The 25,820-nt window shown below is 42.2% G+C and overlaps 2 protein-coding genes across 3 annotated transcripts in view; one reads left to right on the top strand and one right to left on the bottom strand.

Annotated features, from left to right (window-relative positions):
* Positions 1 to 25,820, top strand: part of ANO6 (anoctamin 6) — a 216,351-nt gene that overhangs the window by 83,998 nt on the left and 106,533 nt on the right. For both annotated transcript variants that reach the window (XM_060112165.1, XM_060112164.1), the window contains one exon: positions 5,207 to 5,286. In XM_060112165.1, coding sequence (XP_059968148.1) covers positions 5,207 to 5,286 — 80 coding nt within the window. The remainder of the gene's footprint in view (positions 1 to 5,206; positions 5,287 to 25,820) is intronic.
* LOC132499128 (short transmembrane mitochondrial protein 1-like) lies at positions 18,289 to 18,785 on the bottom strand. The gene has a single exon (XM_060113490.1). The coding sequence runs from the start codon at positions 18,703 to 18,705 to the stop codon at positions 18,562 to 18,564; it is 144 nt and encodes a 47-aa protein (XP_059969473.1). The 5' UTR covers positions 18,706 to 18,785; the 3' UTR covers positions 18,289 to 18,561.

The following is a 25,820-nucleotide window of genomic DNA, read 5'->3' as shown; positions in this document are numbered from 1 at the left end:
TTTCACATTGCATCCATACAAAATTATATCAACATGTCAGGACCAAAGATTTTTCATTGAATAAACAGTTTTCAGTTCTCTCAGCAGCTTTGTGATGAACAAGATAACATAGGGGTACCCACATGCTTTTTATATTCCAAGTGCCAAAATTAAATGAGCTACTCATGGTGTCATTCAAGGTGGTACTTCTGTAGTATAAAGTGAGGTATTATGGCAATACTAAAAATGCATTTCAAAATATTACATTTTAAAATGACTTATATAAAGAAGAAAATTAAATGGACATTTTTGCCTTTTTAGAATCTTTTTCCTGATTCTGCAGCTATTTTATTAAAAAGCCCTCAAAGTGTCACCTAGATTTTGACTATTTTATTTTTGCTGAGAAATGAATTTTTTCAACTGTGTTAGATTACCAGAAATGAGAATATCAAACAGTAACTGGAGCCCCTCAGTAGGGAAGTATAATTATCATATTAGCATCATAAATCGTTTGCTTCTCAGTACTGTGTTAGGTAATGAGAGCAACAGCTGCAGCTTTGTTCTACCTGGATGATGTTTCAATTAAGCCATTTCTGTTTTATTCACTTAAATTTACAGTTTCTACTTTGTGTTGGCATTAACCAGTGAATCTATTAGTTTCCATTACCAACAGAATAACTAAAATTATAAATAGTTCTATATTTTCTCTCACAAATCCTGTCAAGCTGTATAGATGCCTTTAATTTGATAGAACATCTGGGCAATACACCTTCTTTCTCCTCTGTTTAGGCAAAATTTCTTAAGCTTATCCTTTCATTAAAAAAAAAAAAAAATCAACAACAGCAGCTCTGTCCCATCTGTTGACCCCAGATACATAATAGGTAAACTGGCATCTCTCTTTTTTTTTTTTTTTTTTTTTTTTTTTTGCGGTACGCAGGCCTCTCACTGTTGTGGCCTCTCCTGTTGTGGAGCACAGGCTCCCGACGCGCAGGCTCAGCGGCCATGGCTCATGGGCCCAGCCAGTCCGCGGCATGTGGGATCTTCCCGGACCGGGGCACGAACCCGCGTCCCCTGCATCGGCAGGCGGACTCTCAACCACTGCGCCACCAGGGAAGCCCTGGGCATCTCTTTATAAAGGAATCCAGATAAGATGCAAAAGTCAAGTCACTCCATCAGATTTACAGTACTCGTTGAAAAAAATACCTGCAGTATTATGTTTCACTGACTTGCTAGTTCTGCCAGGAAAAAAAAAGTGAATCGTAAGCACCACAGATACAACTTCTTCAATATCTATCTTACTGCTATAAAAAGGTCTTTTCTTCTTACTTGGAAACCAAGCTGCAAAACACCAATTTAAAACCCACCCTCACAGCCACTAGTATAAACACATTTTAGCAAGTTTTAAAGGTGGCTTGCAAGAATGTAATTATCTTGGACAACTTGTTCTGATGTTGGAATAAACAGTTTGTTACAATTCCCTGAGTGTAACAGACTGTGCAGTACTTGCTGAATGTAACAGACTGTGTAGTACTTGCTGTCGCCCCCTGGCCCCTGGAGTTCTCAGGGGCAAGCACCTTAATTTCGACTCTGGTTGCAGCTCTGCAAGCCATGGCTCACCTCATCTCTTTCCTGTTTCTGCGTTGGTTCACATTTAGGGGTCCTCTGATGAACTCAGTTTTTCAGAAGCATTAGAATCACTTGTCTGTGTTCTTTTCAACTGCCATTTTCTTGCAGTTCATAGGCTTACAGTGATATGAGTTTAGTGGGCAAGATTCTGAGTGAACCTAAAGTCTAGTCCAGATACTGGGATGTTTCTTAGTGATGTGCCAAACCTAAATAGCTGAGTTGTTGGCTGATCGTTTGTTTTTGTTAAACAATCACTTAGAGATCTCATAACTCTCACCTATACATACCCAGCTTTCTTTTGGGCCACTGAAGGGAATTTTTCTGTATTGATAGGAACCTAGTCTCTTCTTTCATGAAAGCTTCTAATGGATTAAAAAAATTAATATGCAATTAAAAAGTCACTACAAAGCTAACATCACACTTCATAAAATTAAAAGTAATTTACCATAACTTAATGCTTATTCCATACTCAGTCTACCTAGTTTTGATAAATACAAACAAACCTTCTATCCCTAATTTTGATAAAAGCAAACCTTTATAGCTGGTTTGTTCAAGTTAGGATCCAGCTGAGTACCACATATAGCTAATGGTTGTTGTGATATTGTGATTTGTAATAAGAAATATATATTTGTTCTTCCTTGGTTCATGTCACAGAGCTCCTTTTTTATTTATTTATTTTATTATTATTATTATTTTTTGGCTGTACCTCGCAGCTTGTGGGGTTTTAGTTCTCCAAACAGGGATTGGAGCAGTGAGAGTGTGGAGCCTTAACCACCGGACCGCCAGGGAATTCCCACAGAGCTCCTTTCTTAAAACTCTTGGGATTTCCAACATGATGAGAGGGATAAAGATGCCCTTTGTTATGTTAATGAGGTGCTTGGACAGCCCCTAGGTAACCAAAGGAGGGGGGCTGGCTGCCCAGGGAACCCACCAAGTGATTAGAGGGTAGAAATTTTCAGTCCCACCCCCCTGACCCCCGGGGTAGGGGAGAGGGGCAAGTTGAATCAATTACCAATGGCCACTGATCATCAATCAGTCATGCCTCTGTAATGAAGCCTCCATAAAACCCCAAAAGGACAGGGTTTGGAGAGCTTCAGGTTGGTGAACGCGTGGAGTTGTGGGGAGAGCAGGGCGCCTGGAGAGGGCATGGAAGCTCTGAACCTCTCCCCACACACCTTGCCCCTGTACCTCCTCATCTGGCTGTGCATCTGTATCCTCTGTAACAGAGGACCCCAACCTTTTTGGCACCGGGGACCGGTTTCGTGGAAGACAGTTTTTCCACAGATGGGGGAGGGGTGGGGGATGGTTTCAGGATGATTCAAGGGCATTACATTTATTGTGCGCTTTATTTCTGTTCTTATTACATTGTAATATATAATGAAATAATTATACAACTCGCCATAATGCAGAATCAGTGGGAGCCCTGAGCTTGTTTTCCTGCAACTAGATGGTCCCATCTGGGGGTGATGGGAGACAGTGACACCCAAAGTGTGTTGCTTATGTCCAGTCTACTCCATAAGATGCAGCTTAATCGTCACTTGCCACTCACTGATAGAATTTTGATATGAGTCTGCAAGCAATTGATTATGGTCTCTGTGCAGTCAAACCTCTCTGCTAATGACAATCTATATTTGCAGCCGCTCCCCAGCGCTAGCATCACTGCCTCAGCTCCACCTCAGATCATCAGGCATTAGATTCTCATAAGGAGCGCACAACCTAGATCCCTCGCGTGCACAGTTCACGGTAGGGCTCGAGCTCCTATGAGAATCTAATGCCGCCGCTGATCTGACAGGAGGCGGAGCTCAGGCGGTAATGTGAGCGATGGGGAGTGGCTGTAAATACAGATGAAGCTTGGCTCGCTCACCTGCCAGCCACTCACCTCCTGCTGTGCGGCCAGGTTCCTAACAGGCCAGGCACCGGTACCAGTCCGTGGTCCGGGGGTTGGGGACCCCTGCTTTATAACATCCTTTATACTAAACCGGTAAATGTAATAAATGTTTCTCTGAGTTCTGTGAGCCACTCTAACAAATTAATTGAGCCTGAGGAGAGGGTGGTGGGAACCTCCGATTTATAGCCAGTTGGTCAGAAGCACAGGTGACAGCATGGACTTCCAGTTGGCATCTGAAATGGGGGCAGTCTTGAGCCCATAAACTGTGGAATCTGATGCTACCTTCAGGTAGATCGTGTCAGAACTGAATTAATTGTTCAGTGGTGTAGGAAAAAACACACATTGGAGTTCTGTTCCGTAGGTCTCTTTAAATCTCTAACAGTCTACCTTTTTCATGTCATTGATTTGTTGAAGAGGCTGGACCTGTTGATAAATGAGAATATTTATTTAAATTTATTTAAATGCTTAATAATATTTGACTATTTATGTAAATTTATTTAACTAAGAACATTTTTCTACATGGCCAAAATTACATGGTTATACTTATCGATATTAATATAACCCAACACTTAATCAGTATTCAAATTTTTGCAGTTTGTTTTTAAGTCTTTTACATCTGGATTGTTTAAACCAGGATCCAGCCCAGAACCACACACTGCAAATTGTTGTTTTGTTCTCTTAGTGTCTTTTAATCTGGAACAGTCCCTTTTATTCACATCAGGAACATGTTTACAAGAGGAGACTAGTGTCTTGCAGAACACCCCACCTTCTACATTTGGCTCCTTTATCCCTCTAATACTGTGCTGTCCAGTGTAGTAACCACTAGTCCCATGATGTTATTGAGCTTTTGAAATGTGGCTAGTCCAAACTGAGATGTGTTGTGAGTATAAGAGTACCCCCCAAATGTAAAATAGTTCACTAATAATTTTTTTTTTTTTTTTGCGGTATGCGGGCCTCTCACTGTTGTGGCCTCTCCCGTTGCGGAGCACAGGCTCCGGATGCGCAGGCCCAGCGGCCATGGCTCACGGGCCCAGCCGCTCCGCGGCATATGGGATCCTCCCGGACCGGGGCACGAACCCGTATCCCCTGCATCGGCAGGCGGACTCTCAACCACTGCGCCACCAGGGAGGCCCTTCACTAATAATTTTTTATATTTAATACACACATGTTGAAATGATAATCTGGGTATATCAGGTTAAATAAATCTTACTACTAAAAATAATTTTACCTATTTCTCTTTCTTAATGTAGCTACTAGAATATTTTGTTTGGCTCCCAGTATATTTCTGTTAGATAGTGCTAGGCAACAGATTTTAAAACAGAAGATTACTACCCTAAAATGACTCCACATCAGTTCCCTGACATGTGGAAGAAAAAAGAACATCAATAGGCTAAAGTGTTCCTGAGCTGGAATTTTATAACATTTAGTTGCCATGTCCTTCCATGTGGAAGCTAAGTGATTTTCCATGGTAGATCTAGCCTTAGAGCATTTTAGGACCTAATATCCTACAAGTGTGGCATTGTCCAGTAGATGAAATAGCTGCTGAAGATTTTGAGTGTCCTTATAGCCAAAAGCCTTAAATAATGTCAACCTGTAAGTGTGCCACAGATGCTAAAAATAGTTAAGCCAATGCTGACTTAAAAGCAAAAAAAACTATGTGAGCCAACGGAAGTTCATGCTCATTTATTTATTCGTTGTTTTGTTTCTTTTCAGTCTTGGAAAACCTTGAACAGACAATTGTCTCCGGTTTTGGATCACTGGAAAGTCAGCAGGATTTCCGAACCCCGGAGTTTGTGAGTACTACCACTCTATCTTAAATTTGTATCAGTTAGCTAGAGGTTTCTCACAAAGTGGAGAAAGGGGTTTTTTGTTTTGTTTTGTTTTGTTTTTAAATGAGTTCTTGCCTTCAGTGGCTCTAGATCTGGCACAGGCCTCGCTGTTAGGACTTTCTGTGCAAAGTCTCGTCCTCTGGGGAGCAGGTTCCTGAACTACAGCGTCTTGGCATCATGCACTGTAAGCTCGCTCTTCACGCTGCTTGTAATAGCAAATGGGAACTTGTTCTGCAGTAAAATAGCACTGTGTGTCTGAATCTCCCCCTTTATTCATTGATACCCTTGCTACCAGTTTCTGCTGTCAAAAACTCTGGAAACCAGTCTTTACTGAGCACATCCAGGTACACTGACCAGTCCAATTCCTTTTTCATTTTGGAGCCTCAGTAACACAACCTATATGGATACATCTTGTAGGGCTAGGAATATTCTATTGGTTGTTTCTGCTAAGAAGGGAACTAAGTGCTCTCACTAAATTAGACTCATTAAAGATTAGCCATGATTCCTACCCTCAAGGAATCAAAAATCTTATTAGATGCTACTGTGATTTTATTAATGCCTTGTTTAAAGGAAATTAAGCACATACGATGCCTGGTGGAGAATGTCCTTACTAAATAGATTTTATATTAGGCTTATTTGAAGAGGATGATGGGAAGAAGTGTGTCTCTAATTCCTATACCATGTTATTGCACCAGATGTGTAAGGAAAGCATGCCAGGATCCACCTAGATTTACTGATTTTTGCCCCCTGCTGCAAATGGCTTGTCTACCAACTTAACAATGGAAAAATCTTTTTTTTTATTTTCAAAATATGATGTATAGTCGCCACTCCAGTAATCGGCAGAGCACAATTATATTATTGATAGCGGAAAGAAAAAAAAACAAAAACCCACCTCATTATGTGCTTTCCCTCTTCTCACACACTCTTTATGGATTGTCCCCTCAATTCAGCCAAGAGTAAGGAAACTAGGCACGTCTCTGGACTGAAAAGGGATCGCACATGAGATTCTATCCACAATGCCATTTTATTTCAAAGTGTGGGACTCCTGTGGTGTACTAGCAGATTGCCTACTGTGAAAATCACTTGGATATAATGGAAAGACATAGTATTCAATGACTTCCCTATTATATTCAGTGAGATTTTCAGCGAAGCAAAATTGTGAATGCTAACCAATATTCCTGCATCTTAAAGTAACAGAGCAGCCTTGTGTTTTTTCTGACTTCTGCCGTTACAGCCCCAAAGTAGAATTGACACAGATATTTCACGTTTGAGTATGATATTGGTACAGACTCATGGAGCTGACCTTTTTCTGTTTTGTTATTTTCTAACTGCTTTTTTTTTAAAAAATAGCTTTATTTATTTATTTATTTATTTATTTTGGCTGCGTTGGGTCTTTGTTGCTGTGCGGGGGCTGCTCTTTGTTGTGGTGCACAGGCTTCTCACTGTGGTGGCTTCTCTTGTTGTGGAGCAGGGCCTCTAGCTGCGTGGGCTTCAGTAGTTGTGGCACGCGGGCTCTAGAGTGCAGGCTTAGAGGTTGTGGCGCACGGGCTTAGTTGCTCTGCGGCATGTGGGATCTTCCCAGACCAGGGCTCAAACCCGTGTCCCTTGCACTCGCAGGTGGATTCTTAACCACTGCGCCACCAGGGAAGCCCCGATGCTGAAATTGTTCATCACAGTTTCCTTATTTGTGTGGTTGATATCAGATCTCTATATCCTGGTTATTATCCTTCTCTAATTGTGTGTTCATATCAAATTCAGGGAGGAATCTGTGATTTTCTTGTGCTTTATAAATTTTCACACATCTGATGATCATTGCCTGCCACATCTTTGTGTAGCACATACATATCTGCTTGTGTTTTCTCGTCAGCACCACTGTAGCCCATGTACTCCCAGTTCCATAGTAAACATGTGTTTCCTGAGCTGTCTCCATGGTAAACAAACAGGAGGTATAGAAGCCGCCTTGAGAATAGGGTACTCAGGGAACTCAGGCCTGATATTTAAGGGAAGCCTCTTTTGTAGGCAGAAAGTTACAGCATCGGTCAGAATGGGTGGCTGCAGTTGGGGAGGAGGCGGATTGGGCACATGCCAGGACAAAGTCAGCTAAGTTGATCCAAACCAGAATCTTAAATTAGAAACAGGGACAACAGTACAAAACTGGGAGCAAAAGGAGCCCCCAAAAATAAAAAATAAAAAATAAATTAAGTATGTATATGCCAAAAAAAAAAAAAAAAAAGAGCCCAAAGGCAAAGCAAAATTGGAAACAGAAAAGAGAGAGAAGAATAAAAGGAACTGGATAATCAGTCTTCTGTTCTTCTCCGGGTGGCATTTCGGAAGGTCCAGCCGCAGTTTGCTGAGTTGAACTGAAATAAAGCAAGGCATAGACCATGTTTACTCAGGCCTTATCCTCAAATAGTTCAGATTTTAGAAGGATGAAGAGCCCAGTGTTTTTGTACAACAGAATGTATCTATATAGTTTGGCCAAGAGGGAGGACAAAATCCTTATCATTATTAGTTTGTTTCCTTCAGAATTTGTTTTTCTTTAGTTTGAAACAAGGCCTGAGAGCGGTGCTCGTTATGGCATGATAAGTACATTAAAGGTTTCCTTCCCAGTTCAGGTGTGTAGTATGACTAGTCAGACAAAATATTGCCGTGTAGTCTACATAAATCACGAGTAAAGAAATGCTGTTGTGAATCCCTCATGTGCCTGCAGACAGCGGCCACCTTGCAGGGCAGAGTTTGTCCCGTGATCACATGTTGCCCCTCCCCACTGTCTGCTCCACTCTGTGGACTGAAGTGGGTGAGTTTAGCCAAACCATGCTGACATGTTAAAAGGTGAATGAAGACGTGAAATAGGTGCATGTGTTGTTGCCACCCCAAAGCTTGTGAGGAGCTGGGAACATGTTGAAACTAGACATAGACCCACTCCGAGGTGAGGTGCATGTGTGGGTGAGGGTCAAGGTGAAAGGGACCTGGCTAAGGGCTGACCTTACCGAGAGTCCCTTGGTTATCTCACTATGGTGGGAAACCACCTCTGTCGTGGTTCAGTTTTTTGTTTAAGCACAATGAAAATCTGTTTTATAACCTGCTTTGTTAACTTAATGCTTTACTCTGAACATTTTCCCATGCCGTTTTTTCCCCAGTTTTATTGAGATATAATTGACATATAGCACAGTGTAAGTTTAAGGTGTACAGCGCCATGCTGGTTTTTTTCCTCTGACATTGATATCATCTCTGACATTTTCTGTTCCCTTGTGCCAATGAACTGTAATTCATTACATTAGAATTTTCAAAGCAGTTAGTTCAAGAGGGAACTTGTCGAGGAAATGGTGGCATGGTCGGATGCTCGGGACCATGTGATTGGTGACCATCATTTTGGGACACGGACCCTGAAAGTAGATGGGGTGTGTGAGGACAGGTATCAGACTCTGAGGAAAGGGATTGACCAAAGTGAGGCTGGGAACTGAGTACCAGAGACCCAGGTAAACTTGTAGGAGTTCAGACTAGAAGTAGAGACTGCAGCACTAGCCAAGCTGGTTAAAACCAAGGATGGGGAGCCATCCACATGGTGATGGAGCATATAGAGATGGTCCTGCAGAATGGCAGCACAGATGTAGGGCATCCCAGGCTTCCACCAGTGCTCCCAGTCCCAGATGTAGTTAAGAGCAAAGGTGATCTAGGCATCACTGCAGGGACCCAGCCGGCATGACTGCCCCAGCAGACCCCAGGTTGATCCCAAGCCCCAGGGAGTAGAAAAAAACCTGGGGATTGAGGGGTTAGTAGGGGGAAATGTTGGGTAGTGGTCAAGGCTCTTTCTAGAAACCCTGCCTCTGTTGGCACTGACCCAGGAACTCACATGGGTCTGATTGCCTGAGTATACATAGGGTGAAGGATGGGGTATGGGGAGGAATTCTGATCTAGCAACGGTGAATCTGCTTGCAGCAAGCTGGATAGAAACCAGGCTGCAGTCAACATGAGAACACGTGGAAGGAAAGAGAAGGCTAAGGAATTATATTTTATGATCTAAGTCTCGATAATAATACCCTCTCTTTTGGCCTTTCCAGAACTTGAGGTTTATTTATGACTCCCTGGGCTTTTTAGAGACAGGAGGATTCTTATAGCCTCTTGTCTCATGCCAGTTGATGATGTTTCCCTTTGTTTACCTTCTACCAAATTTGGTGTAAGTAATAAGATAGAGTTTGGGCTGGCAAAAGAATATTAGGATTACAACAGGGTAAACCAGGGAAGATGATGAGAAACCTCAGGATTTAGAAAAGGAAAAGAGACTCGGGAAGATGAGGATTAAAGTGGAGCAAATATGTTCCCTTCGTTCAGCACTCATGGTTATGCAGAGAGAAGGAGGTCGGAAGAGTTCTTATGCCATTTGGAATTTTGTGTAACTGGCTCCCTTTTTGAGAGAAGATACTGCTTAATAGAGAATACAGTTGATTTCCTGAAATTCAAATTTGATTGTCTTTAACTAGATGAAAATATATGTGACCTTGAAGAAAGAGCTAAAATCTTAATTCAGTCAACAAATATTTATTTGATGTCTACTATTTTAAGCACTATAGTGGACAAACAGAAAACATCCCTACACGTGTGGAGCTTACATTTTGGTAGGGGAGACATAAAACACAAAATAAATAAAACACAACATGTCAGAGGATGGTAAGTCCTTCAGAGAAGAATAAAGGAAGGATTATATGTGTGTGTTGCAGAGGGAGTTGCTTACAGTTTTCAACAAGGTGTACAGAGCAAATCTCACTGAGAAGGTGATCAGTGGAAAGGCCTGAAGCAGGGATGCTGGAGCAAACTCTTTGGAAAACTAGATGAAGAGCATTCCAGGCAGAGGGAACAACAGGAACAAAGGTCTTGAGGTGGGAGTTTGTGGAAGGTTTGGGGAAAGGAGACCAATGTGACTGGAGTAGAATGAAGGGCGGTGAGAATAGTAGCTAGTGGGGACTTTATAGGCAATTGTAAACACTTTGGTTTTACTCTGAGTGAGCTGGGAAGTTATTTGAGGGTGTTGTCTGAAAAAAATGCACAACCTAAAAGTTGAGAGTTATGTTTTATTTGGTGGACTTTCTTAGGACTTCAAGCCTGGGAGACAACATCTCAAATAACTCTGAGAGACTGCTCCGAAGAAGCAAGGAGGGAGGCCAGGATATATAGAAGTTTTTGCAACAAAAGACCAGGTAGTCAGAACATCAAAGGATTACTGTTAAGAAAAGAAAACCAGACATCTCAAGTTAAGGAATTTAGTGCTTTTCTATGTATGGGCAGGTGCAAGAGTCTGGGCTCACTGAAATCACTCCTTTGAGATGCACCTTAGCTATCTGGGGGCCAGTCTCCTCAGGTGCATTGTATGGGGGTGGCTGCAGCAGCTGACTGCTAGATGAGCTTGGCAGTGGGCAGCCTGTTTGTCTCCATCCCGAGTTCCCTCAGCGCTCACCATCCAGGCGGCTGCAATGTGAAGCAACAACCTTTGTTTACTGATATGGCAGGCAATATTTTAGTTCTCAAGGGTAACCCTTGGGAAGATAAACTGGGGGGTTTTGAGTAGAAGGGTGACTTTACCTGACCTCACCTAATTTTAGCAGGATCACTTTGGCTATTGTGAGAACAGTATGGTGGAACAGAGCAGAAGCAGGAAGGTCTATTGGGCTTTTCAGGAATCCATGCGAGAGATGGTGGTGGCTTGGTCCTGAGTGTTAACTATGACAGCAGTGAGATATACTCAAATTCTCGGTATGTTTTGAGGGTAGAACCAACAGGATTTTTTGACAGATCAGCTGTGAGGTGTACGAGAAAGAGCAATCAAGGATGACTCCCAAGATTTTTGACCTGGAAGATTATGGAAGGAACAGCTGGAAGGGAGACTACTCAGAGGAAAACCAAAATTCTGTTCTGGGTATGTCAAGCTTGAGACATTCAGTCCAAGTTCAAGAGAAGGATCTAGCTAGAGATCTGGAAGTTGTCAGCACACGAACAGTATTTAAAGCTATGGGACTGGAGCTGAGCAGCAAGGGAGAGGGTGAGATGAATCAGGAAGAAAGCCTGGCCTGAGCTCTGGGGGGTTCAAGTGTTTACAGGTCAGGGAGAGAGGAGGAAGCATCAGCAGAGGAGACTGAGAAGGAGGAACCAGTGAGGTGGCGAAAAACAAGGAGAGTACTGGAAGCCAAAGGAAGAAAGTATAAAGTAGGAAGGAATACCCAAATGCTGCTGATGAGGATGGGAGGTTGGAGTTAGCAATATGGCAGAGACCTTGACAAGAGAGGTCTCAGCTGAGTGCTGGGACCCAAAACCTCATTAGAGAGGATTCAAAATGGAATGGGAGCAGAGGAATGGGATACTGGCATTTAGATAACACTTTCAAAAATTCTTGCCGAACAAGAATACAGAGAAAGGGGGTATTATCTGCAAGGGCGTTAGGTTGAAAAGAGTTTTAAAATTTATCTAGTTAGTTTTAAGATGGCAGGAATGGTTGTTGGTAAAGTGATGGAAATAATCCAGTAGAGAGAGAAACTTGAGAAACTTTGAAAATGCAGGAGTGTGAGGGGGAAGAATTTCTGGAGTGATGACCTTGAGAAGGCAAGAAGGGGATGGAATCTCCTCCTTATGGGAGGAGAAGTGGGCATCCACCTAGAGCTTTAGAGACAGTTCATTCTTAGAAGTAGGAGGGAAGCCAGTGTATTAGGACCCAGGTGGAATTAGATCAATAGATCTGCTAGTAGGAGCTTGTTGAAGTTTTTTCTTGGCTGCTTCTCATTTGTCAATGAAATGGGAAACAAGCCATTAGCTAAGATTGAGGAAGGAAGAAAGATGAAGAGATCTGAAGAGAGAGAAGGTATGAGACAGTCATCTGAGAGTGAATGCACTGGGTAATGGAACATGATTGCCTGGCAGCCCTAAGAGCCCACTTGAGGTTAGTTGCTTTTCCCATTTAAGTCCAGCTTGGGGGAGTAGGTGTGGAGCAGGCAGAGTTTGATTTACTTGTTTTGGGGTTTCTCCAGGTCAGTTCAGCAAAGCAAGACAAGGGTAAGGGAGTTGCAGGGTGTTTGCAAGAGTAGAGGACCACAGACATGAGGAAGGTGGGGCAATAGGATCAATAGATTTCTACCCTAGTGGGGTTTGGTAATTTTGGGAGTTTGGGGTATTGAAGAGCATGAGCTGGAGAAATAGGAGGTGGTAGTGGAGAGTCAGATGTTTATAACTGAGGGAGGAGTAGTGAGTGGTACAGACCAGGTCTGGGCTATGAACACTGGAATTCTGGGCTGAGGCAGGGTGGATTTGCACAGACAGGGTGTGGGAAGGATTATATATGTGGATAAGGAAAGCCCCGAGGATTATGTCAGGAGTAGTGTGTTGGAGAAGTAACAGTGAACCAAGCCTTAAATCTCCAAGGAATAAGGGGCAATGACTCAAGAATCAATAGATGGCTGCAGAAGGAGAACACCAGAGAGGTAGGAGGAAAATCTGGAGAGTGAGAGGATAGAAGCTGAGAAACAGATGAAATGATGAGTAGTTTCAGGTGTTGCATAGGGATCATCATCTCAGGATTTCTCAACCTCAGCACCACTGACATTTTGGCCTGGATTTCTCTTTGCTGTAGGAGGCTATCCTATGCGTTGTAGGATATTTAGCAGCATCCCTGGCCTCTACCCATGAGATGCAAAGGACCCTCTCCCCAGGTGTGATCACCAAATATCTCCAGACATCACCAAAATTGTCCCCATTTGACAACCACTGAGTGAGATGAATAAAGAAAAGGCATTGAGGTCACTGGTGTCCTCTGAGAGGGCTGCTTCTCAGGAGTGTTGAGGATGCTACTTTAATCCAGATTAGGGTGGATTATGGAATGAGAAGGAGAAAAGGAAGTAGAAAATAACTGACCTCTCTATCAAGGAAGGAGATTGAAGGGCTAGTGAATGAGAGAAAACTGGAAGAGAATATGAGGGCCAGGGATGATTACCTTCTGTCAAGTGGAGAGACTTGCACACATGTACATGTTGATAGGAAGGATCCATGTGAGAGGAACAGGTGACTCTAGAGCAGCGGTCCCCAACCTTTTCGGCCCCAGGGACTGGTTTCTTGGAAGACCATTTTTCCACAGACGGGGTGGGGGGTGATGGTTCAGGTGGTAACGTGAGCGATGGGGAGCAGTGGGGAGCGATGGGGAGCGGCAGATGAAGCTTCCCTGGCTCGCCCGCCACTCACCTCCTGCTGTGCGGCCCCGTTCCTCATGGGCCAAGGACTGGCACTGGTCCATGGCCCGGGGGTCGGGGACCCCTGTTCTAGAGGAGAGAGCTGCCTTGCAAAAGGCCGTGGAATGGTTTGTAGATATGGAGGAGTCCTCATTAGGTAGGAGGAGCAGCGTCTCAGGCAGGCACAGGTGAGGAGGGCAGATGCTCTTGGTTTATGGACTTGATGGAGAGAAGCTGAGGGAGTTCCCAACTGACAGCTTCAATTCTCAGCGACCAGGTCAGGGACCCGGTCAGCGGGGACCAAGCTGACCTGGAGAAACCTAGAAAAAGTGCTAGGCTTTCTGGGCAGTGGTGAGGGCCCGTGTAGGGCTGAGGAGCCTGAATTTGCAATGATACCAAGCTGCCCTGCTGTGGCTTTCTCCGGCATCACTCAGACACCGAGAAAGGGCATAGCAGGCTGCAGCCAGAGGCATGGCTTTGCTCGATGGCCATGATGGAAAGAGTTCTGGCGAGAGTGTTACTGAAAGGCTGAACTGGGAAGTGTAACCTTAAAAAAGGAGGGGAGGGAAGAAAAAGATCATCTGCAGATTGATTAGAAAAAGTCATGGGGCCTCTGAGGGCACTGTAAAATGAGAAGATGCTGGTGTTCTCAGAAAGAGGGATTCTTGAGTAAGTGACTTTGAAATGGAAGATTTTCAAGTGATAACAAGGTCCAGGACGGGACCATGGCAGTTAATGCATGAAAGGGAGACCGTTGGAGATAAGGGGTCAATTTACTGAGGGACCAAGGTGCACTGGTCATGTCTGTGGATGCAGATGTGCTTCTTGTCTGATGGAGGACTTGGAACAGAGAGGGAAATGTGAGCCAGGGCTGGATTTTCAATGAACCAGGAGCAGCAGCTGGGAAATAAGAGATGCTAGGCTCTGCGAAACTCTAAGGGTATATTCTACTTGCATGGACCTACATGGAACTGTCTTTTTTCCTCCAAGAACATTGGAGAGTAATACTCTGGAAGTGGCACATAGAACCAGGAGAACGTCAATCTTACTTCTTTTCCCTGACATGGAAATGGTCTGAGAGAAAAATCAGAGCCCACTGCCTATGGGTCTGCAGATTTTTGTTTTCATGTTTTGATTCAAAGTGGTTGGTCAAGTTTTCTTTCAAAGTAGGCTCAAGGATCCATTTTCATGTTTGTTCCCCCGCCCCGCCACACAAATCCAGACTTCATTTTGGTTATTTCTGCTCTAAACGTCCCTGAGGCAACTGAATTGGTGCTGGGGCTATTGAGAGAGAATAAGGTTTGTTTTATGGCCAGTCCAAGGTCTTCCTTGCGAATCCCAAGAAACCCAACTTAAGTCCCAAAGTCTGCCTCAAACTCCAACGATCTTCAGGATCCAGAAGACTGGGGATAAAGCAGGACTTTTCCGTTCAAGTATTTCTATACTTGGACTTACACTCTTGTGCCTTCTATAAACAGAGAAATAGGGTGGCTTTGCCTTGTAACTTTATGGCACTAACTTCACTAAACTAAAACGGAAAAGAAACACAACTAAAAAAGGAAACATTTCTCCAAAGAAGACATAAAGATGGCCAAAAAGCACATGAAAAGATGTTCAGCATCACTAATTATTAGAGAAATGCAAATCAAAACTGCAGTGTGGTAACACCTCACACGGGTCAGAATGGCCATCGTCAGAAAGTCTACAAACAGTAAATGCTGGAGAGGGTGTGGAGAAAAGGGAACCCTCCTTACGCTGTCGGTGGGAATGTAAATTGATACAACCATTATGGAGAACAGTGTGGAGGTTCCTTAAAAAACTAAACATAGAACTACCATATGATCCCGCAATCCCACTCCTGGGCATATATCCGGAGAAAACCATAATTTGAAAAGATACATGCAACCCAGTGTTCACTGCAGCACTATTTACAATAGCCAGGTCATGGAAGCAACCTAAATGTCCATTGACAGGAGAATGAATAAAGAAGATGTGGTACATATATACAGTGGACTATTATTCAGCTATAAAAAAAGAATGAAATAATGCTATTTGCAGCAACATGGATGGACCTAGAGATTATCATACTAAGTGAAGTAAGTCAGTCAGAGAAAACAAATATCGTATGATATCACTTATGTGTGGAATCTAATAAAAGTGATACAAATGAACTTATTTACAAAACAGACACAGACTCACAGATTTTGAAAACAAATTTATGGTTACCAAAGGGAAAGGGATGGGGGAGACTGACAAATTAGGAGATTGGGATTAACATATGCACACTATTATACATAAAATAGATAACTAATAAGGACCTACTATATAGCACAGGGAACTCTGCTCACTATTCTGTAATAATCTATATGAGAAAAGAAACTGAAAAATTATGTATAGCTGATTCGCTTTGCTGTACACCTGAAACTAACACAACATTGTACATCAACGGTGCTCCAATAAAAATTTTTTTAAAAGGTGGTGGGGGGAACCAAACAAAAGAACATTAATTTAGCAAAAGGAGGCTCAAAAAGAGAAATGATATCAAAGATAAACTGGATAGTTAGCATTGCTAAAGTGGCCCATTTTTTTGTGGTAAGAATTCACAGGGCATTTCAGCGTTGAAAGCTTTTTGTGCATTCAAGAGAAAAAGGTGATGGTGCTTTTGCCTGAATATGGGGAAGGGGGACCTACTCATCTGTTTTATGTGGCTGATTCAGAAGCTACATTTGTGGATTTGTTAGGATTCGAGGGTAGGAGCGAAAATAGGCAGTCCAAGACGCAAAGATCTCAGAAATTTCTTTCCGAGTCACTTTTTTGGAATGTAGGATGTGTTTTCCCAGAGAAACAGTCATAAATGGTGAGTAGGCTTCTAGGCCCAGACAGGCCAGACTAGCTAAAGCCAGTTGAACGCAGAGTGCTAACAAATTATCATTCTGTGCATTAGCACTAATCCTTTGGAACACTCCAATCTTATTTTTTTCCATTATTACTAAAAAAGTGTGAATAAAACTGAAGTACAGAGTAGGTGAGTGAGTTGAGGCTTGTGAACAAATGCTTAGCGTCATAAGTGAAAGAGAAAAGGACTGATTCTGAGTTATGCTAGGCCTTAAAGAAGCAGTAATGGGTCCCAAACCTGAGGAAAACAATTTAATGGTACAAGATGACAGAGAAGAAAAAGGCTTATCAGCTTCTATATTACAACTTTTGTCTTTTCTGCTAATGAAGGTGATCTTTAGATTGAAATGGTTCAAGTCCTGGTAAGGGGGCTATAGAGGTCCATGCTGCACGAGACAGTTTTGGAAAGGAATAAAATTATTCCAAAGGAATTAAATTTCCTGACTAGAACAATTGTGTATCCAGTAGGGTATTAAAAGAGCTTATAAATTTGCTCATGGGACCACAGTTGGTCATCTTGAGGTGATGTGGGGACCAGGACAGGTGCCAGAAGAGTAGCGGGAGGGACAAATGTGACAGTTTTCAAAAGGGGTGGTGTTAGAGTGGAAGCTGGGCATAGACTGAATTCTGATAAATGGAGACACTGAAGCTGGAGCATTAATCTCCAGGGATATTACAGCTGATATATTTTTTTAAAAAGCAGATGGACTGTGAATGTTAAAAAAAAAAGAAAACGTCATCAGGAACCAATATAAGTTCAGTAAAAATAAGTCATGTCAAACTGAGAGCACGTTACCTTTTTTTTTTTTTTTAATGGGCATGATTAGGCTTGTAGAACAGGAGAAAGCCACAGATATTTTATGTTTTGAGTTTAGCAAGATGTGTGGAAAAAAATCGCATTTAAGTACAGAATGAAGAAATGTGTGCCTAGTGAGAGTGTGCTTATCTGGGTAACTGATCTTACCAAGACTCTGGAATAATGGATGGAAATGAATTTCTAGAGGAGACAAAAATCAATATGAATTAAAGTCAGCTCTTGCTCCTAATTCATAAAGATCATCCGCCTAAGGAAAGATCGTAAGAGCTGAGGCTAATGACTGATCACATGAAGAGGTTAGGTATTTGGTTAATTCAACTCAGTATGAACCGAGCATGTAATAACAGTGTCTGAAAGTTTATGCAAATCTGGGTTGCATTCGTACCTATGTGTTCAGAACCAAGACAGTACTGGGCTTCTCCTGTTGAATATTGGTAAAGCCACCTGCCAGTCTGGGTGCTCCATTTTAAGGGGAAGCATACTGAGAGGAGAAAGATGAGCATGGTGGTGGATCCTGACACAGGCAAGAACATGACAACAACTTTAAATATTCGACAATGGTAATAGGTGGATGAAGGTGCAAAATATGGTATTAAGACCCATGGATATGAGGTATATGTAGGCAGACAGATTTCATTTCAGTGGAAAGACGTTCTCATAATTAAACTACCTTAGTTCCTTGGAGTACTTCACATACAGACGTACTGGATAACAGTCTAGGCAGGAGATGATGAATGGTTGAACAAGCCAGTGGGGGAGGAAAGGAAGAGCATGCATGTTTCATGTGCAGCAGGACCGAATGTAGTTCAGTCATAGTAGTTGATGGAAAGCGAGGAAGGAGGGAAAGAGAGGATGTTTCTGGGAACGTACTACTTCAGTCAGGTATACGTGGCTCACAGATGAAGTTGAGTTGCTTTCATTTTATTTTATATTTCCCTCATTCAACCTGTTAGCAGCAGCAGCCAAATTATGTAATTGATTAAAACCCTTTCCTCCGTAGCAGTGTTCATTCTACCTGTTTTTTTTTTTTTATTTTTATTTTTTTTACTAATTAAAGGTCATGTTTACTAATCTAGCACCATAATTCCATTCTCAGGACCTCCCAAGTGGCTGGAAGGAGGAAGGGAAGAAGTGAGGATGTTGGAAAAGTAAGGGCTGTTCTTAACTTGTGGCCCCATTTGTGCTGTAAGGCAATGCAGGGTCTAGCAAAGAAGAAAACTGCCGAGGCTGGAGATGAAAACAAAAGCTTTTGGTTCAGATGGTAAAGGAGGCCCTCAAGAACAGCAGAATCAGTTTATCCAGGAGGCAGTGCTGGAGTCGGCCTCATGAACTAGGGGGTTTCTTCTTGGCATCCACGTCCTTTTTCATTTCTTCAAGTTTTTTAGTCAGGTTTGGTATGTCATAGTTCTGAGCCAGATACATTCCCACCACGTTGCCAAGAGTAAATCCAAGCAGGAACTGGAGCATAGTGTCGGCAAGGAGGACGTGTAGGTCAGCTGCACCTCCGTGGGCCGTCCGAGAGTGCCTCCCCCCGCGCGACGGGCGGAGCCCGCGGCCGACTCTCTACCTGGTTTTATTCCCCTATTTTCAGAAACCCTTGACTGTAAAATGCTTTGTGAATTCCTGCCCCACAATGCATCCCATTTGAAATTCAGCGAGCTATCTGTTATCTGGGGAATGTCAAAGTTAATTTGACAAAAACATTCATGAGGAAAGCAGGGAGCCCTGGGCATTCTGAGGGCATTCTGAGCAAAGATGTGATATCAGTATTTACTGTGGAACTCATTTGATTATAAGTCATCTAGAAGCATATCACAGTTATGGCCAAAAAAGCCCACAGAAGCAAAAGAATTGAGTTAAAGCTGAGAGTCTGCTGGTAAATGACCTGACCATGCCATGACCTAAAAGCAGCATTAATAAAAAGTTGAAATAAAAATTTAAAGAGAAACACAGAACTTGGTGGAAATGTTTACACAATATGAATTCACAGTATTCCTAGAAAATTGAAAAGGGGGAGCCCAGTGAGATTTCAACTGCAGCTCTTCCTCCCAACTCTTCATTAATTTGGAAGGCTTAGGGGCTTTGGAAAAATGATTTAAAATTCTTTTATTCCTGAAGTCCCAATAGTTAACTGTAGTTTTCCTTATTTCAACAATAATAATAAAAAGTGCATTTTTACTATAAGTTTCAAATGTATTAAGTCTGTCTCTGGTTAAAACAAAAACAAAAACAAAAAATTATAAATATGCTTTTACCCTGAAAACCCTAATGGCTCCTTCAAAGAGAAAGTGCATTTATGGTTCCTTCTTCCAAGTCCCTTTTCGAAATGTAGATTAATATGATCTGACAGATCGTAATAACTACCAAAGAGCATTTTCATTAATTATAATGGGCAAACCAATAATACGGATCTTTGCCATGTTAGTATGAATTAGAATATATCCAGTCAGGGCCATACTTCTAGCTGGAGCAAAATTTGACTGCAGAGTCCAAATCCCTTAGAATGAAAACACATAATGAAAATTTTGACAGATCATTTAGTGATGCTAATGGTATCACCACCCTTTCATGCACTTTCATTAGCCTTAAGTGTTTTTAAAAAGTAAACTGTCTTGTGAAAGAGGAAGAAGAGAGGCGAACGAGAGGAGGCACTTCTGTGACTTTGAAAAGCGTTTTTACTCTAAAAAAAAAAAAAAAATTCTTCTTTGTGAGGGAAAGTTCTAGAAGTTCCCGCAGGAAGCTGAGCTTGGATAGAGTTCCAGGGGGTCAGAGCCCTCTGTCCCTACTCGACTCTGCTCTCAGTCCCTTGGGAAAAAAGTCGATTTTCCTTTTAAGACCTCAGTCTTCTCATGAATAAAAAGCAGAAAAATCAGCAGTAGATTTCCTCACAGGAGTGTTATTCAGTGACTACACAGAGATTGAAAAGCATTTTAGCTATCTGAAAAGCGTGTTCATAGAATAATAATACAGTGAGAATTCTTACCTAACATTTATGGATTGGCTTATAGTTGGCAAAGCACATTGCAGGCACAGGGCTAGCTAGCCATGAAATGGCCACGACCCCACATTGTGCAGCCCAGCCAAACCCTTCTTGTTCCCTTGCACATGAAATCAGACTGCGTTTGCATCAGGAATTAGTTCTGCTCTCCTTAGAAGAGCGCACAGGAGCATTTGTGACTTAGGCTCCTGAGAAAGTAGTTACAGGCACTTAGGTACCTACCAAATTATCAATGGGTTGAGAATTAATCATACCCGGCATTATTACAAAATATCAATGGTACGGTCTGTTAATAAATATGTAAAGCACTTACTAACCCTTGCTGATAGAATTTCCAATTGAACTAGAAATAAGAGCTATTTATGCACTGTTTTGAATAAACCACTATCAGCTTCACTCAATTTTTACAGTAAAATTTTTGTTTATTCCATCACATAATATTCATTTATCAGTGTGCTTCAAGGAATAATACCAAGCAGCATATCTCAGTGTTTACCCTCAAGACCAAGAGTGGGTATTACTGATGCCTCTGTCCCCTGCACATTGTATTGTTATCTGACAGATGTTAGTCATGCAACTGATGCTGGTTGGTTGGTTGAAAGAATGTAAGACAGTGTGCTGTGTGTGATGATTTCCAGGGGCACTTACAGCAGAGATGCCAGAGGGGTTCAGTTTGGACTGTAGTTCTCAACCCGGCTGTGCATTAGAATTACCAGAGAAACTCTTTTAAAACATGAAGGCCCAAGCTCCACCTTCATGTACTAATCTGGCTTTTGCATATGTTTATATAAAGAACCTGAATATGTTTATAAAAGTTTACAGAGGTGACTCAAATGTGCAGCCAGGTCAAAAATCATTGTCTTTGAAAAATCAGGTTTGTATTTTTGAAGAAGGTGGTATATATTGCAACCTTGAAGGGTACATTTCATTAAGTACTGAAATCTGTACCAGTCGAGGTTTTACCAGAAAACAGAACCTGTAGGATCACGCACATAAACACACATGTGTACACATGTGTATATATGTATGTGTATAAATATATCTATACAGGTGTGTACACATATGTACACACATATATATCTATATTAATACACACATGCAGAGAAATATTTATTAAATAGATTTATCTCAAGGAACCTGCTTCCACAAATGTAGATTCTAATCTGTGGGGCACCGTGGCCGGAAGGGCAGGCTGGAAACTCTCGGGCAGTGGTTGACCCTGCAGTCCAGAGGGGGAATTTCTTTTTCTCAGAGAAGCCTTAGTTTTTCTCTTAAGGCCAGTCAACTGATTGGATGAGTCCCACTCAGATCATTTCTTTTATTTAAAGTCATCTGATTGCAGATGTTAACCACACCTACAGAATACGTTCATAGCAACTCTTAGATTCGTGTTTCATTGCATAACTGGGAATTAAAGCCCAGGCAAGCCGATGCATAAACCTAACCATCCCGGTGGATACACTACAGGAAGGTATCCTGATAGCATGACCTACGCCAGTAAATGAAAGTGGAAAAGAGTGAGGTGTGCCCAGTTTATATCGAGCACAGAGTTGATCTAGGGGAGTGGGAGGAGATGAAGTTTAAAAAACAGTTTAGGGTGGAATGTAGCAGTCTCCAACTAAGGGTTTGGACCCTTGAACTGAAAAGACAAAGCAAATCTGTAGCGGCGGCACTTTCTCTGACCATGTTTTCGTTTGTTCTGTGTCTTTGCTGTCCACTTAGCTACACCTGGTTGTGGAGGCACTTGAAATGTGGCTAGTGAGACAGAAGAACTGCATTTGTAATTCTGTTTCATTTTAATTCATGTAAATTAAATAGCCCCATGCTGCTAGTAGCTACTATATTGGACAGTGCCGCCAGAGAGAGATCACTCTGGCAGGAGGGTCCAGGAGGCATCCGAAGGAGAAACAACGCAAGCTGTCTAGTTAGTAACCTACTCTGGTAGTCTTGCTGCAGGGTGGGTGGAGGCTGGGAAAGTGGGAAGGGAGAGAGAAAGACAGATGTGAGGGAGGAGATCAAAGTTTACCCTGTGCTTGGCCACTTCACCATCTTTCCAGCCACTTTTCTGTCTACCTTCCTGCCGTCCCTTCCTCTTACACCCAAGCCCCTCCTATCTGTCACATGTCCTCAGAGCTCGCCTAAGCTTCTCTCTGCTCACCAGCTCCTCTCACACTCACTTCCTCAGCTTCAATTGCAAGCTCTGTGTTAACAGCTCCCAAGTTTATACTTGTAGCCTTAGATCTCTCCTCTCAACCCCAGCCCCCTAGTGTCGACACTTGAAAATCTAACAGATTCTTAGTCTTCCCCTCCTAATCATATTTCCCTTCCAGTTTTCTGAATTTTGGTAAATATAATCTCCATCCTGTCAGCTGCTCAAGCTGGAAACCTGAGAATCCTCCCGATCCCTTATTTCCGACCTGCTGATTCCCTGGACTCTCCCATCTCCCCATTCCCACTGTGCCACCCATGATCTACTCTCTGAGCAGTTCCTTTAAAAACAGAAATCACACCAATTCGTTTCTTCTATGATGTGTAATGGAATTTCCCCTCTGTTGCTTTAGCTATCATATTACTAAATGTCATAGGATAAAGGGTTAATTAATTTCAGTTGATTTATTTAATAATATTTATCTAGCTAATATTTCTATAACCCTGTTAAGTAGGTACAATTGAGAAATTTCATTGAAATATCCCTTGGGGCATATAGTCTAGTGAGATAGACATTAATCAAATAATTACATAAATAATTAGACAGTTAAAATTGTAAGAGGTGACATTTAAAGACGAGTATAAGGTGCTCTGAGAGAATGTGAGGGGGGGACCTAAGCTACCGGGAAGGTCAGGAGATCGTAAAGAGGTCACGCCTCTTTTTTCTTTCTTTTTTTTTTTTTTTTTTTTTGCGGTATGCGGGCCTCTCACTGTTGTGGCCTCTCCCATTGCGGAGCACAGGCTCCGGACGCACAGGCTCAGCGGCCATGGCTCACGGGCCCAGCCGCTCCGCGGCATGTGGGATCTTCCCAGACCGGGGCATGAACCTGCATCCCCTGCATCGTCAGGCGGACTCTCAACCACTGTGCCACCAGGGAAGCCCTGGAGGTCACGCCTCTTTATGGTGTGAGCCATGGAGAAGGGAGAGAGGGAGATTCTAGGAAGTGGGAACTACAGGTACAGAGATAGGGGAAAATACTTTACTTTGATGGAACAGCATAGCCATTCAAAATGTTAATGGAATATAGTAACTGACAACCGCACTGGGGTGGAGTGTGGTCTTAAATTTTCCAGACCATGTGGAACAGCCTTTGGAAACTGACAAGACTGAACCTTTGTAGAACTTGAATAAAATGGTTCTATTAAACCCTTTGACTTGAATATGTTATCTCACGTCAGTTCAGCAAGTATCTGTTGTCTTACTTCCCTAGGTGTTATAGGTTAAAAACAGTTTTTTCCTTCATTATTATAATACAATTAAAATTATAGTATATATACACAAAAATAGTTAGATGACATTATACTATTACAATTTATATAATGCAAAATTAAGAGCTAAAATGAATGCTGTAGAACAACAGTTCTAAAACTTTTTATATTCTTTTTTTTTTTTTTGTGGTACATGGGCCTCTCACCGCCGTAGCCTCTCCCATTGCGGAGCACAGGCTCCAGACATGCAGGCTCAGCGGCCATGGCTCACGGGCCCAGCTGCTCCGCGGCATGTGGGATCTTCCCGGACCGGGGCAGGAACCCGTGTCCCCTGCATTGGCAGGCAGACTCCCAACCACTGCGCCACCTGGGAAGCCCAACTTTTTATATTCTTACACTTTATATCCTTAATAAAGTATTGACTCCAAAGAGCATTTTTATGTGGATATACCTATCAATATTAGATATTGATAGTATTATAACTTAAAACTGAAAAAACTATTAATTCATTTAAACATAACCAACAATAAACTCAGTATACATTAAAATAAATATTTTATGAAAAGTGACTTTTCTAAAGCAAAAACATTAGTAAGAGGGTGGCATTATTTTATGTATTTTACAGATCTCTTTAAGAGAAGACAGCTGATTCTTCTATTTGCTTCTTTTAACTTCAATTAAAAGTTGCAATATGTTGTTTTGGTTGAAGTATATGAAATAGATACAGCCTTACACAGATAGGTAGGTAGAAAAGAGGGGAGTATTTTAAAGCCTTTTCAGGTAATTGTCGATATTCTTCTTTGAAACCACATTAAAACTCAACAACTGGTAGTTTCTTAAAGATTGCTTGTGACGTGGAATGCAAAACTGTTTCAGTGAACTTTTATGTATTAAAAACCTGTCTTGCATCTTTTACGTGCTGTTGGTCTTCTGCATTTCCTCTTTGGAAAAATATCTATTCAGTTCTTATGCCTACTTTTTAATTGGATTGTTTGTTTTTAGATGTTGAGTTGTATGAGCTGTTTATATATGTTGGATAATAACCCCTTACTGGTCATGTCATTTGCAAAGACCTTCTCCATTCAGTAGGTTGTCCTTGCAAAAGCTTTTTAAAGTTTAACTAGGCCCCATTTGTTTATTTTTGCTTTTGTTTCCTTTGCTTTAGCGGATGGATCCAAAAAGATATTGCTGCGATTTATGTCAAAAAGTGTTCTGCCTGTGTTTTCCTCTAGGAGTTTTATAGTATCCAGTCTTACATCTAGGTCTTTAATACATTCTGAGTTTATTTTTGTATGTGGTGTTAGAGAATGTTCTAAGTTCATTCTTTTACAAATAGCTGCCCAGGCACATGAAAAAATGCTCAACATTGCTAATCATCAGGGAAATGCAAATCAAAACCACAATGAGAGATCATCTCACACTTGTCAGAATGGCTGTCATCATAAAGAACACAAATAGGGCTTCCCTGGTGGCGCAGTGGTTGAGAGTCCGCCTGCCGATGCAGGGGACACGGGTTCGTGCCCCAGTCCAGGAAGATCCCACATGCCACAGAGCGACTAGGCCCGTGAGCCGTGGCCGCTGAGCCTGTGCATCCGGACGGGACGCACTTCCTGTGCTCCACAACGGGAGAGGCCACAACAGTGAGAGGCCCGCATACCACACACACACACACAAAACCACAAATAACAAATGTTGGCTAGGATGTGGAGAAAGGGACCCTCCTGCACTGTTGGTGGGAATATAACTTGGTGCAGCCACTGTGGAAAACAGTGTGGAGGGTCCTCAACAAACTTCCATGTAACCCAGCAATTCCACTCCTGGGTATAAATCCGAAAGAAACAAAAACAGTAATTCGGAAAGATACATGCACCCCAGTGTTCATAGCAGCGTTGTTTACAATTGCCAGGGTGTGGAAGCAACATGGATGGCATTACGCTAAGTGAAATAAGTCAGACAAAAAAAGACAAATACTGTATGCTATCACTTATATGTGGAATCTAAAACATACAACAAACTAGTGAATAAAACAAAAAAGAAGCAGACTCACAGATATAGAGAACAGACTAGTGGTTACCAGTGGGGAGAGGGAAGGAGGGAGGGGCAATATAGGGTGGTGGGGGGCAGGGAATCTGTCTTGCATTTTGATTGAATCTTTACCCAAGCATGA

The sequence above is a fragment of the Mesoplodon densirostris genome, chromosome 11 (assembly GCF_025265405.1).
Source record: "Mesoplodon densirostris isolate mMesDen1 chromosome 11, mMesDen1 primary haplotype, whole genome shotgun sequence".
Lineage (NCBI taxonomy): Eukaryota > Metazoa > Chordata > Mammalia > Artiodactyla > Ziphiidae > Mesoplodon > Mesoplodon densirostris.
Note: the sequence above shows the minus strand (reverse complement) of the source record. Positions and strands in the feature narration are given on the sequence as shown.

What these genes read in the sequence shown, in the direction of transcription:
- LOC132499128 (XM_060113490.1), bottom strand. Translation starts at nt 18,705, where the DNA reads ATGCTCCAGTTCCTGCTTGGATTTACTCTTGGCAACGTGGTGGGAATG.